General features: G+C 40.6%; 1 protein-coding gene across 2 annotated transcripts; it reads right to left on the reverse strand.

Moving 5' to 3' along the window:
* Positions 1–289: 289 nt before the first annotated feature.
* LOC129205950 (uncharacterized) lies at positions 290–9,718 on the reverse strand. Of its 2 annotated transcripts, XM_054824459.1 has the most exons (5): positions 9,631–9,718; positions 7,649–7,978; positions 6,120–6,233; positions 4,890–5,023; positions 296–2,371 (listed from the first exon to the last, which is right to left on the reverse strand). In XM_054824459.1, exons 1-5 carry the CDS (start codon positions 9,680–9,682, stop codon positions 2,297–2,299), a joined length of 705 nt encoding a protein of 234 aa, XP_054680434.1. In that variant the 5' UTR covers positions 9,683–9,718; the 3' UTR covers positions 296–2,296. The 2 variants fall into 2 exon arrangements, with proteins under 2 accessions (XP_054680435.1, XP_054680434.1); XM_054824460.1 differs by lacking the exon at positions 6,120–6,233 and having other exon boundaries at positions 290–2,371.
* Between the last annotated feature and the right edge of the window lie 6,340 nt (positions 9,719–16,058).

Consider the following 16,058-nt stretch of genomic DNA (forward strand, 5'->3'; position numbering starts at 1 on the left):
GTTCTTGATGTCAGCAGCACAGAGAAACCACTTTAGATAAAAACAGATTTCAAACAAATTTTAGTCAACCAAGTTAACGTCATCGCTGTTCTGACAGCACCGTTATCAGGACTGTGGTTTAACCTAGCCGGCAACTAAGTACCAGCCAGCCACTCACTCACTCCACCCTCCCACCCCAGTGGGAATGAAAGTAAGAAAACTCGTGGGTTGAGATAAGAACAATTTAATAATTGAACTACTAATACTACTGCTGCTGCTAATTAAAAAAAAAATTGTAATGAAAAGGATAATAACAAAAAGAGAGAGAAATAAAACCCAAGAAAAACAAGTGATGCAAATGAAAGACGACTGCTCACCACCCGCCAACCGATGCCCAGTCAGTCACTGAGCAGCAATCACCGACCCCCCCGGCCAACTCTCCCCACTTTACATGCTGAGCGTGACATCATTTGGTATGGAACATCCCTTTGGCCAGCCCTTTGGCCAGCTTGGGTCAGCTATCCTGGCTGTGCCTCCTTCCAACTTCTTGTGCACCTCCAGCCTTCTCCCTGGCAGGGCACGAGGAGCTGAAAACCCCTTGACTTAGTGTAAGCACTACTTAGCAACAACTGAAACATCAGTGTGTTATCAACATTATTCTCATATGAAATCAAACCACAGCATTATACCAGCTACTTGGAAGAAAATTAACTTTATCCTAGCTGAAAACAGGACAAGGCGCAAGAACATTAGTCATAGCATCACACACAAACACGACTATTTTGCTGGTTGGGGCTCCTCATCATCCTGCCTGCTACCGAGAATCCTTGGTGTAATGGAGCCACGAATACCTGCTGCATACTCTTCTTCCACAGGTACTATGAGAAGAAAGAGCCCCAACCCAGGGCTTGGAAAGAAAGTGTGGTTCAAGTCAGACTGAAATAATCTGTACCCGGTTGCTAAAATAACCAGCCTAAGTGCTAGGTAGGTTAATTAAGCTGCAACTCCTTGGATGATTGTGCACTGGTTCAGGGCTGTAGTCTCAAGTTGACTATACTAGCTCTCCAAACCAGCATCATGAGTGTGACAGAAACAGAGAGGGAGCCTCGTTTGTAGGGCTATGATTAAGCCAAGTACATTGATGAGACATGAAAAGCACAGCAGAACACATATGAGGCTTTAGAACACATTGTGCCAGCCTTGCTCTTAAATTGCTGTGCTTTAGTCTGCATCTATGGCACTGCCCGGGTACAAGCCGTAACACACTTCTTAAGCAGTGAAGTCGTTTCTCCCTGCTTTGCTGGAGCAAAAGCTTTTAAGCTCTGAAAAAACAGAGGATGAAATAACTCTGGTGCATAAATACATTCACATTTCAGGTATCTGCTCTTAGTATTCAGCAGTCCTTGGACAACTGCCATTAGCTTTGCTGTCAATACTCTTTACCTCTGTTCAGACCTTGGAAGCCAGGTTTTACTTACATTTTCAGTTTTGATTTATTTCTTCAGTGATTTATTTAAAGTTTTAGAACTGGCAAAAGTGGAACAAGTGTTAACACTCCCATCTCCTCCAAGCACACATCCCTCCAGTTAGACAATAATTATACATAATAATATTATATATAGCTTCATTTAAACCTAGTATTTCATTGTGTGTAGGTGACTACCTTCTCTGGAAGACTTTTCATACTGTGTGCATCAATTAACACTAACAGTCCCTTTCCACAGGAATGTAATCCTTTCTGACATACCACTCTTGCTATGACATGGTCAGCACGGATAACAGTTGCAGAGATCAGACTCCGTCCTACGTGCACTGCTGTCTATTCGGTCAAATGATTACCACCATGTGCATTTTTTCTGTATCTTCCGCTATTTATACATGGGCTGCCCAAAGTAATGTTTTTGTTGGAGAATGTTCAATCCAGAAGATTTTTCCAAGTATGATAATACATCCTTTGTTATTTCTGGACACAGGGTAAGAGTTGAAGACAGTCTTCTAAAATGACATACCCTCCAAATTCACAGACTCCTTACAGTGTTTTGTTAGTGACAAAACATTCAGAGACTGCTTGGAACCAGCCTTTTTTCTTGTGTACTGTCCCACTGACATACTTCTGACAGGAAACTCATTTAATCCATCCTTCAGCAGCAAATTTGTTTTCATATTGTTTTCAGTTTCATAGTTATTTGTTTATGACATTGTCCTTTTAGTTCTGAAAGTCAAAGTAGATGGCGGATCCTTGTCTCACTCTTGTTCTAGGCTTTTTCAGCTGCCCTAGTTTGTGGGATTTGCTCATCTGCTGCGTTGGATACAAGAGTCAAGTGGATTTGTCATCTTTTCCTCTTGATTCATTGTAAAAATAATCACAGGGTTCATAAAGTGTAGAAACAGCCTTAAAAAGCAAAGAAAACTCCAGTCAAAACAATGTTTACCTATAAAGTCTATTTAAAATGAACTTTTACCCAAGACACAGCATCTAGCACAGCCTGAGGGAACAGAGAAAAACACGGGCCATAATAACGGGAGTTATCATTTCAGAGGGAAAGAGTGTCTCAGTAGTAACATTGAAAGGCAAAGTCTTCCTATGTTTGGATTCAATTACCTTTGTTAATTAGATAGCAGGCTTGCAAAGTACTTATTTAGAATACCAAAGTTGTCAGGTTCCAGCGTAAATGAGGTTCTAAACGATGTTCAGAACAGAGAGAAGTACCTGCTGGCCGAATGTCAAACAGGAAGCGTGGTAGGTACGGCCAACTGATCTGCATCATGCTTCTGTGCATTTTTGCACAACCAGAGCCCCCCCGGAGTGTGCTTTCTGTGTGGTTCCATGAGCTGGAAGTTTGCATTAATGCTACAGCAGTGCTTAGATTGGGGCTGGAACCTGCAGAACTTAGCAATGAAAAAAGTCATCAACAGCTCCAAGAATTTCCTCAAGGGCCAAATTCCCCTGCAGCTGGCAGAACTGCCTGGGAAACACCCCCGGAGTGTCTCAGCTCAGGAAAGACAGGATGAGTCTCCAGAGAGACAGAGGCAAGTGCTACACAGTAAAAGCACAACTACAGCGGCCAGCTTTGTCACGGGGATGTTCACTCTCAGGTTAAGCTAACTTAGATACTTGGAGCTATGTGTTGTCACCTAACCTAATTGCTCAGCGTGTTACGGCATGTGATACAGGTGAGAATAAAATCCGTGCCTTGGTTCAAGTTCTGCAATACCAGACTGCTGCCTTCACAACCCCAAGAATTGGAAAAAAAGATGACATAAATTGGAGACTCTAAATAGCCCTACAGAGGCGTACAGAACCTTCACGTTTGCTGTTCTGGAAATGGTGCCCAAACCTACCCAGAATGTACAGCAAATTTCCACGCTTAAACAGAAAAGTATAAGCAATGTAAAAAACTAGTGTGAACTTTTTAGAGACTTACTTTTGCACAAACAGAAAAAAAAAAAATCACACTGATCATGTTCTGCAACACAATTGAAAGGCAATGAGTGCAGCTCCAGAGACACCGTAATATTTGCTCATCACTACTGGCTTAATTTGTTTGAAATATAGTGTCGATGCACATCGTATGTAGTGGCTTTACTAATCTACTGGATCTCTTGAATGATTTATAAGATTCAATTATGCTTTAACATTGAAAATGATACCACTATGAAATCACTCTTTCTGCTTTCATTAAAATAGCAAAAAGGTCTGTTACATGCAAGAAAACACCAGACCTATATCATGACACGTCACTGCGGCTAACAGCTGCTAAATTATAAAGCAACAGCAAAAGGCCTCTTACAGTTGTGTTCACACATCCTCTGGATGAGTCTTCTTGTCTACACAAACCCTGAGTGGTTAATGGCTACTAATGAACTCTTCACTCTGCACCATCTCTGATGCTCGCTTTCGCATTCTCAACCTTGTTTTATTATGTCTTCATTAAATATTAACAAGTAGAAGAGTTATCTATTTATAGCTAGTAATTAGAATATTTTATTACTATGACCAGACCATCTCACGCCCTGTATTTTTTAAACTTTCTACTATGATATCTCCTGTAAAAGAAAGTCTCTTAACTTCAGTGGGAATCTACATATTATGTGGGAATGAGTTTTCTCAGCTATACATTTTCTTTTTTCAGAATGATGACTATTGCACAATAAATGATAGATATTACTGTTTTACTACCTGCATCCTGATATTCTCTCTCGCCATGATTTCAATACCGATATGGCCAAATCAAGACTGAAGCCAGGTTCTCTAACAGGAGAATTCAGAAATCTGTAAGCTCAATAACTGCGGTTGTAACATTTTACATCACCTCTGTGTGGCTTGTCCAAGTCTTCCAGATGATTGTAATGAAAGTTGTGCCTGCCTATGCAAGAGTTAAATTAGGGCTTCTTTGCCGTGCCTGCTTTGTGCTTTAATGTAATTAAAAGATGAATAACTGCCTGGAAAAAGGAGCTCGCCTGAAATCTGCTACCTGCTCTCAGCAAGTGCTGCCTGATCTAATGGCCCCACAAGCTGAAGCTGGTCCAAGCCTCTTGAGCTCAGTATACAATTATACGCAAAGGGGCTTTACTGCCATTTTTTACTACTTCTACACTTCTTTCACTCAGTCTCTATATTGATATTCTCCACTTTTTGCTGCCCTCTTCTCCAGGCAATTTTAGACTGTCATATGACAACAGAATCCAATACTTTCCTACTACAGAAATTTCTCTTTTCTTATTTCTGATTGCTGTCTCTTGCATAAAAACTTTTATTTTTTTTGCTTTAAATCTTTTTCATGTGTAGTAAGATGTCATTCTAGGAACAGCAGCTTTCTTGTGTGCTTTCTGTTCAGTGCACTCCCCAGTGCCTCATTTTGAAAGTCCTTCTCTCATAGCAAGAGTCTTTTTATAAACCACTTACTTACCCATTCAACAGAATTACACGATGAGTTTTCCTCAGCTGCTTTGCTGTTGGATTCATCTCTCCCACAAAGTTCTGCAACTTCAAGCATCTGGTCCTCCTGATGCCTTCCCGCTGGTGCAGGAAGTTGTGCAGAACCTTAGCAAAAACCAAGTTACAGTCACTGCTTGCTTACTGCCCATTTCCAGAGTGACACCGGTGCTCTACCAGAGCTCTACGAAGCTCTGAAATTAAGAGTGCAGAGCCCTTGTGTGGCCAGTCTTGATGACCAACGCTAGAGTGGTATTCAGCTTGCAGATGAAATCAACTGCCTTGAGGTTTCTGGACACCCCTTATGTGATGGAGAGCAGATCAGTGGAGCTTGTGCCATGAAAACTGATCAAGAGAACTGATCAGCTCACCCTTAAGTAGACACCCACAACGGGTCAAGTTCATACAGTTGCCCCTGCCAACTCTAGTGACCAAAATATAAGCTTAGGGACTTCACTTGTCTAAATCCCCTCCCCCTGCTTTTTTAATCTGCAAATTGAATTGCATCTCAAGTCATAAATATTCCACCTATATCCCGACAGCTCACAAGCTGACTAAGCGTCACACTGCAACCATAATACTCATGCTACAGCTACTTCAGAGGCTGCCTTAGGTTGTATGTCACTGATCTGTACCCACTGCCCGCAGATGGCCTACATTTCTAAGGGTCCTGTACCCTCACCATTCACTGTTTTCTCTTGTGACTTCTTCCATCCTTCATTTCAGGATTTTGCAAAAACCCAAAAATTAATAACGAGTTTTAAAAATTCACAGCTTAAAAACCATAGCTCAGAACAATGTCCCCAAGGCTGGGTCTTTCAGATGTCACATCCAGGTGTCACTACCAGGAGTAAGATTATGATGCAGGGCTAAGCTGTGGCTCCTCACTTTTTCAGTCTGCTACAAAATTATCAGAATTGATATCCTTCAATGCCCTAGCCAGGTCAAGATCATCAAAGTGATCGCTCTCCCTGGAAAGATAAATAATGGAGACAAGAGGCTGCAAGAACGCTCACTTGAACTACAAGCTGCGCCTCTGATCCCTCCTCTCAGTTTGAGGTGTCCCCAGCAGATCAGGACCCAGTGAGAAAAAGTTATACATTGAAATTCATGTTAGTGATGCCTCTTAAGTGCACCTGTGCAGCCATCTCAAAACAAACATCTAACTTAGAGAGTATGAGTTAATGGAAATACTGTCACTCACCAGAAGGTTTTGAGTGCTGTTTCTTTTTGTAGCAAAGATACAAGATTCCCACTGCTGCTAAGAAAGGAATGATCGTCCATATTGCCAAATCTCTCTCTTGAAATGAGTGAGCTGCTGCAATTATGTATTTTAAGTAAAGTTATGTACTATTGAAAGATACAATACAACACCATAGCAAAAAAAAAATTAAATTAAAAATTAAAAGTGACTTCAGGAGTGAATCAGTCCATCCCCCCACCCAAGTGCAAGGTCATCTGTACTTTGCCATTCCTGAGGGATGCATGCCTGATGAACAGTAACATCAATCCCTCCTATAGCTCCTGCAGTTTGACGATTCCCCCCCGCCCAGTGTCTAATGTGAGTCTTTTCTGCTCGTACTTTAAGGCTATTACTGCTTGACCAAGTAAGAGCTCCTAAAATGAGTTATTTTAACTCTTTAACAGCCTTTTACATTCATTTCCCACCATTTTGAACGCTACTTCATTCATTCTCTGCCACTGATGTTTAGTAAATCTTTGATAATTTTTGTGCCTCCCTTTGGACTACCAGTTGGCCAATAGTATAAAATAGTTTCCAAAAGTGGGCTGTTTTGGAAGAACAGAAAGGTCACTTCCCATGACTTGACCAGTCGATATACAAGTGATGTTTGCTAATGTTAAAGGTCTAGTCAGAGCTGGTCCCCTAGTCATTCTCTACCGTAGAGAGGTAGAAAGAGAGAGGTGGAGATCAGCAGCTTCAAGAAATGATGCATAGTATCTTGAGACAGCTGTGCAACAGAAGTGAGGTAAATTGTTTTCTAGGTATGTCGCATTCTTTCTGTAATTTAAGGTACCTCACTCCTATTGCTGAAAAATTTAATTGTGTTTGAATACTCATTGTATTAATTCTTTTCAGTGCTTAAATCAGAATTGGGACCTTAAACGGCTCCCCTGTAAAAGTTAGCATATGACTATAAAAAAATAAGGAGACATAGCCTATATAAAACATTTTGTCACAACAATTTTATGGACACAAATCCGTATGAATATAGTGCCCATACTGCTCTATCTTCCGTATTGATTTATCTCCCACTTTTTATTAAGAACTTGTAATAAAAAGCTAAAATGGTTAAACAGTTAATAAAATATTACTGAACGGCATAACCATGTTTCAGCCACTCCTTACCACAAGGCAGATTCATCGCTGTCTCACATCTCGCCTACCAAATCCCGTCTGAGAAGGAATTGTGTTTGGACCTTTTGTGCAACACACAGCTGATGCGTAGCTTTTTTGTAACCCTGAACTCATGATTCCTATCAGCAAACCCTTATAGAAGAAAACAAACACTACACTGGGGTATTAAGGCAGAGAGCTTAAGTCAATTGTCATTAAGAGCCCTTCAGGTCCTCGCTGTGTTGGTCTCATTCATCCCGAGATCCACAGCATTGAGGGAGGGATGTGGGAGAGGGAGGAAATGTATAAAATAGTTCAAACTGAAGAATCTTTATGATGACAAGCTAAATGGCATGCATATGTTCTTGCCAGCTTACCTCTACCTTCAACAGTCACTGTTGTCCCATTTCCACGTATTTTCTTACAGAAAGGTATTTCAATAATGATCTCACAGTAGTAAAATCCAGTGTCATTTACATTGGCAGATTTTATCACTAGCACATCCTTGCTTTCATGGGTGACGTTGGATACGTAGAAAAGTTTTGATGATATAGTTTTGGTGATGTTCTCTTCATTAACAAGATACCAGCTTAGCCTATACCTCACAACAGGTTTTTCCCAAATACAGGCGATTTCAGCGCAGTCTCCAATTGATATGTGTATTTCCGTTGGACTTTGGCTGACTGTTATCTTATTGGGATCTGTAGCTAGTGGAGAAATACACATAGATTTAAAAGTTAAAGCAGCAAAGAGATGACATTACAGCTGTAATGTCTATGATCACGGTATTTAAATTAATGTTAATACTGTAAAATCATTATAGGATTTATTTTTAAGGTTAGTTACTACCCAGTTCTCCCTTGAACAACGGCAATTGCTTTCTGGCTAAAGGAAACTTTTAATCTGGTGTGTTAAAGCCCTCCATCATTGTGCAATAAATGAAGATTTTTCTGTGTATTCACCGATATACTTATTTTTTATTTTCAACAAAAAGCTTTTATAATAGAGGTTGAATCTGAAGCATATTAAACACTTCATCTGCCAGATAAAGAATGACCAAAAGGAGTCATTCAGAATGATTCATCAGTGAACAGCGAAAGACTCATCAAGATGAAAGAAAAAATCCTTTTTGTCACCATGTAGGAGTTCTTGTCCTGCACCGCTTCTAATTAGTGACAAAAGTACAACGGTTTTGAGGTGGGTTCTTTAGTTTTGTTTAAACTTCTTTCATTAAGTTTTTGCTAACAACAAGTAGTTTATAGCATGAGACCATGAGTAGTTTACTGCTGAGACCATTAGTTTCCTACGCTGCATGAAGAATTATCATTTCCTTTTTTCTAGCATTTGTACTACTAAAATGAAGAACTACTCATAATGAGAGTAAACAGCATGATTTTCTTCCAGATTTTATCCTGTTTGTAACGCGGGCACATTTCACACTATTGTATAAGTAATAGGATGATTTTGTCCCTATCTGGTCCTAAAAATAGCATCTGATAACTTTTATCAGAATTATGCAAACAAACTTTTTTCCTTTGCCCTTAGAAAAAGCCACATATTATTCATCATATCTAAAGGAGTTAGGCACCTCTATTTTTTCCATAATGCAGCACTCAACAACTTGCAGGGAACAATATGGACAGTATAGAGGTAATATGAACAGCAGAAAAAATAAAGGAAGGAATTGATGTAGTGTGTACATAACAATTTAGAAGCTGTCGAGTGTCAAAGAACTGATCACTAATTTCAGTTTTTCCGTTCATTTGGTTTGTCATTTAAAATACAGTTGTGCTATAGGCTGTGCTACATTTCCATCTTGTGACTTTACTGTCTTTCAGAAAAAATCACTGAAAAAATCCTTTTGCCCTTGTTTAATCTCTTAATCTCTCCCTCTCTTTCATTCCATTTTTTAATTTATACTGAACACCTTCAGTGTTATCCAGTGCGATTTGTGTTGAATAAGAAACGGGAAACCTTATCTGCTTTGTATTTCAGTACCTACGTGATCTAGAACAAAACCTCCTTAACATTTTAAAATTCTACATTCAGTGTTTGTCACAAATATTCAATTCTGAAGGTCTAAGAAAAAAGCTGCTTGTATTAAGCTGGCGTCATTTGGGGTGTCGAAATGTACAATTTGTTCCTCTACAGTTTTTCTACAACAATCTCTTTGTGAAAATGCTTTTTGATTCCCCGCACGTTTTAATTCTGATTTCAGCATTATGAAAATATAGTTAACATTCTCCTTGTCTCTCACACAAGTCCATTTAGGGTGGATATACTGTGAGAAGTTTTTTTAAATCGAGCTCAAGAATTACAGGTGACTATAAACAAAGCAAAGAAAATAAACAGCACTTACCTAAGGAGCCAAAACACATTGTTAAAAGAAGTTTAAGTGAAATAATGATCATCACGGAGGATTATTAGCACATGCATCAAGGTGTCTTTGTCAAAGATCAGTAAAACAACAAATGAAAGCATGTCAGATTCGTAGATTAACTTCCTCTTCCCTCGTGTGGTGAAGACGATAGAAATTGAAATGCAACCCAAATTTTCCCTACGCTCTTTGAAACTGCCATCATAGATGCTTCTGGTTTAAAGCCCAGCCATCCTGTCTGAAATCAGAATATTTCTTCTTTAAATTTTAGACTGTGTCCTAACTGGTTACCTTTCAACACTAGATTAGCCTCTCTTCTGTTATGACATAAAGAACTGCTTTTCCATACTTACAGTGGCATCACATGAACGTTTGCCATCACACCTCTGCAATCCTTCATTTAAAGGCGTTTTATGAAGATGAGACCTCTTTAGCTATTGTGTACCTGCTTGTCAGCGGCCTCTGCCAGCCAACCTGAGGAATCTTATGCAAAGCCAAAGAGACAACGACTGTACCTAGGTTACACTGATGCCAGGTATTACTCCTGTCTTTCCTTATCACACATTTCATTGTCATCTTGCTGAAATCTTGCCTAAATTCTTCCCTCCCGTGAAAAGTACTTTCCTACTTTTGCCTTAACAGTAGCATAGCTCCATTGGGCCGAGCAATGGAGGGAGGCTGAGTTTGAAGACCACACTCGCAGTGGCACCAACATCCCGCAACATCGGTGGGAAACCACCCAGGACACTGCGCTGTGTATGCAATGTGTCTCACCATTACCTCTGTGGGTACAGTGGCATTAATGCAATACCAGCGTCATGTATACTAACTAAGGCTTGGTTCAGGAAGATTATAAGCATGGGTTAAATAAAATGAGCTACAGTTACATCCTCAGGTTAAGGGCCATGTTGAAACTTCTTTGCCTTCAATTATTAAAAAAAAATTCTACAAATATAGATAACTGTACGCTGCTTAATGTTCTCCAGTACTGATTTTTGGCTGCAGCCCAAAATCCCTTACATTGCCTGGCCAGAGGAGTGGAAGACAAAACACTGCTTCCATTTTCTCAACTTACCCAGTCTTACTCCCTCGACAGATGTTTCAAATGCAAAGGCACCAGGCCAGACCAAATTGTCCTGCAAGCATGTTCGGTTGGGTAACATCAAACTTGCAGAAGTTAAAAAATCGAACCGAACATGTTGGAAATGTGAATCATTTAAATTAAGAACTGGATAAGAACCTGCCAACCACAACATTTCCTACAACTAACACCAGGTTTTAACAGCACTGGGCAGGTGTCCAGAACAGCTGCACTGCAATTTGTAATGAAGACGCGGCCACATTTAAAGCCTACAGCACTGCTCCATTCCTTTTGTCAGCAGCAAAAGCATGATGCATCAGCTCAGCTGCTTCTCAGTATCTACCTTACAGAAGTAGTTTCCAGTGTCATTTAGATTGCCAAATAAAATTAAAACCAAGACGAGAGCAAAGATAAATGTCACAAAGTGCTGCAGGCTATCCCCATTTCTGGTGCTACCCAGCTGACTTAGTTGTCATCTTTTAGAGCTAGTGAGGACGCAATAAATACCTTTAAATTCAAGTGAATGAAAGGATATATTAAAGCAAATAATTTATACTTAAGGATATTATTTAATTATGTGAAATAATTCTATTAGCATTGTCATTCATGTTATCTTTGGTACTGTTGATCAAAGATGTAGAATAAATAAAGTATGCATGTCTAAATTCAAGGAAAACCTAGTTTCTCTTGTATTTAAATATCTACATTTGTGCATTTAGCATTGGGTTATGCAGCTGGCAGCTCCAGCATGCAGAACATTTTGTCTAGAGACTAAAAGTGAAGCTTTTTCAATAGTGCTGATAGCAGCTTATATTTACTCTGAAAGATGCTTTGGTTCTAATCCAAAGCATCTACTGTCAGAGATGGAATGAACTAGCACACAGAAAAAGGGGTTGGGAAACAGGTTTATTTTTAGCCCGGGTTACTTTATCGTACTGCTTTACAACACAACCCCACAAACTCTCATCACAGTATTACTAAGTGGGTGGAAAAATATGGTGAGAAACTTTATTAAGCCAGCTTCGCTGCCAGGATAAGTGCATCACACAAAACAACTATGTGGGTCAGGAAAGCATCTACAACAGAAAGATCCTTTGAAGTTTTCTGTTCTTTCTTTAACTTAATCTTAGTTAATCTTGGAAACTGCATCAACGAATTTGGATTCTGTAGATGTGTAACGTTACTCACCTGTGTGCTGGAGATGATCACAGAGCAGCTGCTCAGCATAGAGACACTCTGCTCTTGGAGAGGCAATGATAGTTAGGGCCAGTCTCTTCCGGATGCTTATCGCAAATCCATCTTCCCAGAACTTTTCTCCATGGGAAAGTATATTAATCTACAGCAGCATTGACGAGAGTATGCATGAAACTCCAGGTAGTCAAATGATCTTGTAATTCTACTGCATTGGAATAAAAAGGTGGAGCAAAACCCATTTATATTTATTTTTATAAAAATTTTCAGACTTGAAATAAAATTCTGAAGTACTAAGTTAACAACATGTTATCAGACTCTTTTTTAAAAAGTTTGAATCCACATTTGCCTTTTCAAGATCTTCTTCAAATCATGACAAACACTTTAAAAAGTTGCGTGCGTGCCAAAAGAAAGTTCTGGTGAAAATGGAAATTTTACTTTTGTTGTGCTTAACTCGTGAATCTTCTCCTCTTCTGACTCAAACACAAGTTGGAAAGCATCACCTGGGCTTTTTATTCAGTGCGTGACGTCAGTGTAACAGACCTCACAGCTTCTCATGACAGTCAGTGGCGTTCTATGTGTTCTGTGTGATACATACACATTATTATTTTTACCTGGCTATGACTCAAACAAAACCTGAATTAGATATTGACTCTAGGACTCTTCTTAGCACACTTATTTATCAGCACAGAAAAAACAAGCCCAATTTATTTTCCAATAAATAATAAATAATGTGAATAATAAATTACATTTCAGTAGGAAAACCAGTTCCACAGCACAAGTGGACTGACAAAACAAACCAAACATACTAATTGTGGATACCACAATTAATTTGCAAATTATTTTTAAGAGTGCAAGTGATTCTTTTACCTGATCTAGTGATTAAAGAAGCGATCTGCAGAAATTTCCTTTCAAAAGAGCAGCTATGTAGTTCTTACACAATAGAAAAAAAATTGGTGAGGGTACTGGCATCAATATATTATCAGCAGGACTTTCTCAAACAAGATAAATGCTGGCATGAAAGAGGAAAGGAACTATTTTCTTTAACTTTAATTTAGGTTTGCACCTGGCTTAATGTAAAATAAAGGTTATGAATGAGCTTCTCCTAGAAAGCAAAAAAACCCACCCCAAACCCTAACAAAAAATGATTTCTCTTGTGAGTCTGAATAACTAATATGTACCTTTCAGCAATGTGGATGTAACTGGAAGTATTTGAGATAAACAGGGCAATGGGAAGGAAAATGGAATATAACAACCCTCCTTTTCTCCAGACTAAACAACCCCAGTTCCCTCAGCTGCTCCTCATAACGCTTGTGCTCCAGACCCTTCACCAGCTTCGTTGCCCTTCTTTGGACACATTCCAGCACCTCAATGTCTTTCTTGTAGTGAGGGGCCCAAAACTGAACACTGTACTCAAGGTGCAGCCTCACCACTGCTGAGTACAGAGGGATGATCACTGCCCTAGTCCTGCTGGCCACGCTATTTCTGATCCAAGCCAGGATGCTGTTGGCCTTCTTGGCCACCTGGGCACACTGCTGGCTCATATTCAGTCAACTATTGACCAACAGCCCCAGGTCCTTTTCTGCTGGGCAGCTTTCCAGCCACTCTTCCTCAAGCCTGTAGCATTGCCTGGGGCTGTTGTGACCCAAGTGCAGGACCTGGCACTGAGCCTTGTTGAACCTCATACAATTGGCCTCGGCCCATTGACCCAGCCTGTCCAGATCTGTCTGTAGAGCCTTCCTGCCCTCCAGCAGATCAACACTCCCACTCAACTTGGTATCATCTGCAAACTTACTGAGGGTTCACTCCATCCCCTCGTCAAGGTCATTGACAAAGATATTAAAGACAACCTGCCCCAGTACTGAGCCCTGAGGAACACCACTTGTGACCAGCTGCCAACTGGATGTAACTCCATTCACCACAACTCTTTGGGCCCAGTTTTTTACCCAGCAAAGCGTATGCCTGTCCAAGCCGTGAGCAGCCAATGGTTGGAAGAGGTTTCCTTTCCATTTTGTAACTGAGGCTCACGTTTTTGCTACCCACGCCTTATCAGATGCTGAGCAATGCTACAATCAGCAGAGCCTAGAGCCAACAGAGAAGACACAAAAAAATGGCCATGGGCACTGGAAAAGGAGATGGTAAAACAGGGTTTACTGAAAGCCACTCTTTGTCCCTGGATACAAATACAACTCCACCAGCTCTTGAGGACATTCAAGCTTCTGCTCCTCAAAATTACATAGAATGATGACACAAATATAATAAAATAAAAGGCAAAATAAACTGATGTCCCACAAGACCCAGAACAGCAGCATCTTGAAGGGCCGGTAGTCAGGAGCTGTGAACAAAATCAGAAGATTCTGCATATCTTCTTATACTAGTTTCACACTGTGTCATGGTTTTATCCCAGCCAGCAGCTCAGCCCCACGCAGCCGCTCACTCACTCCACTCCAGTGGGATGGGGGAGAGAATTGGAAGAGTGGAAGTGAGAATACTCATGGGCTGAGATAAAGACAGTTTCATAGGTAAAGCAAAAGCCACACACACAAGCAAAGCAAGACAAGGAATTCATTCCCCACTTCCCATGGGCAGGCAGGTGTTCAGCCAGCTCCAGGAAAGCAGGGCTCCGTCATGTGTAATGGTTTCTTGGGAAGACAAACACCATCACTCCAAATCCCACTGCCCTCATCCTTCCTTTTCCCCCAGCCCCTTATACGCTGATCATGACGTCACACGGTATGGAACATCCCTGTGGTCACTGGTGGGGTGGGGTGAGAAGCAGAAAAGGCCTTGGCTCTGTGTAAGCACTGCTCAACAATAACAAAAATGTCTCAATGTAACAAAAACATCTCTGTATTATTGACACTGTTTTCAGCACAAATACAAAACACAGCCCCATACTAGCCACTGTGAAGAAAATTAACTCTATCCCCGCTGAAACCAGGACACTCTGACTGCTTGTCAGATCCTCTCCTTCCCCAGCACCCAAGTGCTCTGCTATCCCCTCCAGCTCTTCCACTCTGTAACTGCTATATCCTTAACTCCAATCAAAATTAAAAACAAAGCTCATTTACCATAGCACATACTGCATTCATGGGTGATTTTTTTTCCTCTGCTTTCAACATTACATCCACCCTCTTTTCTTTTGTGTGTCCTATCTGATGTAGTATTTAAGTACAGAGTGGCCCGATTTCTATCAAGTCTTGATGTAGCACTGCAATATTTCTCCTCACTGTCTTGATACATGTGAGGGAAGAAAAAGGATGATTACTAAACGGGTCCCTCTACAGAGATTTCAATGCCTGCAGGCTCCCATTTGCTTGGGCTGAGATTTCTCAGGAAAAAGAAAATATAAAATATGCAAAAACATCTTCTAGCAGGAATGCCACACTTTTTACAGACCACAGTCTTGGATGCCTCCAGTGCAATACAAGATTTGACTCCAGCAAATTATTCCCTGATGGCCAATTGCACTGAAATAACTCCAGATAAAATATTCTGGTGGGGGGGGTTGTGCTTGGTTTTTTTTTTCTTTTAAGTCAGAAAGTCTCCACAAATTGAAGTAGAAACCTCCCCAACAGATAAATCAGCTGGTAATGAGGTATCCCTGTTTACAGTATCCTGCATACAGAAGGTTTTTGTAGGTTTTGTTCTAACACAAATACAGTGTTGCAACAAGCATAATTCATCATTACCACTAGAAACATATCAGCCTGACATCTGGGAAAGCAATGCCCAGAGTTAGCAGCTGTAGGATCCTGTACAGCTTCACCAGGATTGACCATACAATTGCCCACAGAATCACAGAACAGTAGGGGTTGGAAGGGACCTCTGGAGATCATCTAGTCCAACCCCCTTGCTAGAGCAGGATCACCTAGAGCACGTTGCACAGAATTGCATCCAGGTGGGTTTTGAATATCTTCAGAGGAGAAGACTCCACAGCCTCCCTGGGCAGCCTGTGCCAGCACTTGGTCACCCTCACAGTGAAGTTTTTCCTCATGTTCAGATGGAACTTCCTGTGTTCCAGTTTGTGCCCATTGCCCCTTGTCCTGTCGCTGGGCACCACTGAAACGAGTCTGGCCCCATCCTCTTGACACCTGCCCTTTAGATATTTATAAGCATTGATGAGATCTTCTGTCAG

Source organism: Grus americana, chromosome 4 (assembly GCF_028858705.1).
Source record: "Grus americana isolate bGruAme1 chromosome 4, bGruAme1.mat, whole genome shotgun sequence".
Classification (NCBI taxonomy): Eukaryota; Metazoa; Chordata; class Aves; order Gruiformes; family Gruidae; genus Grus; species Grus americana.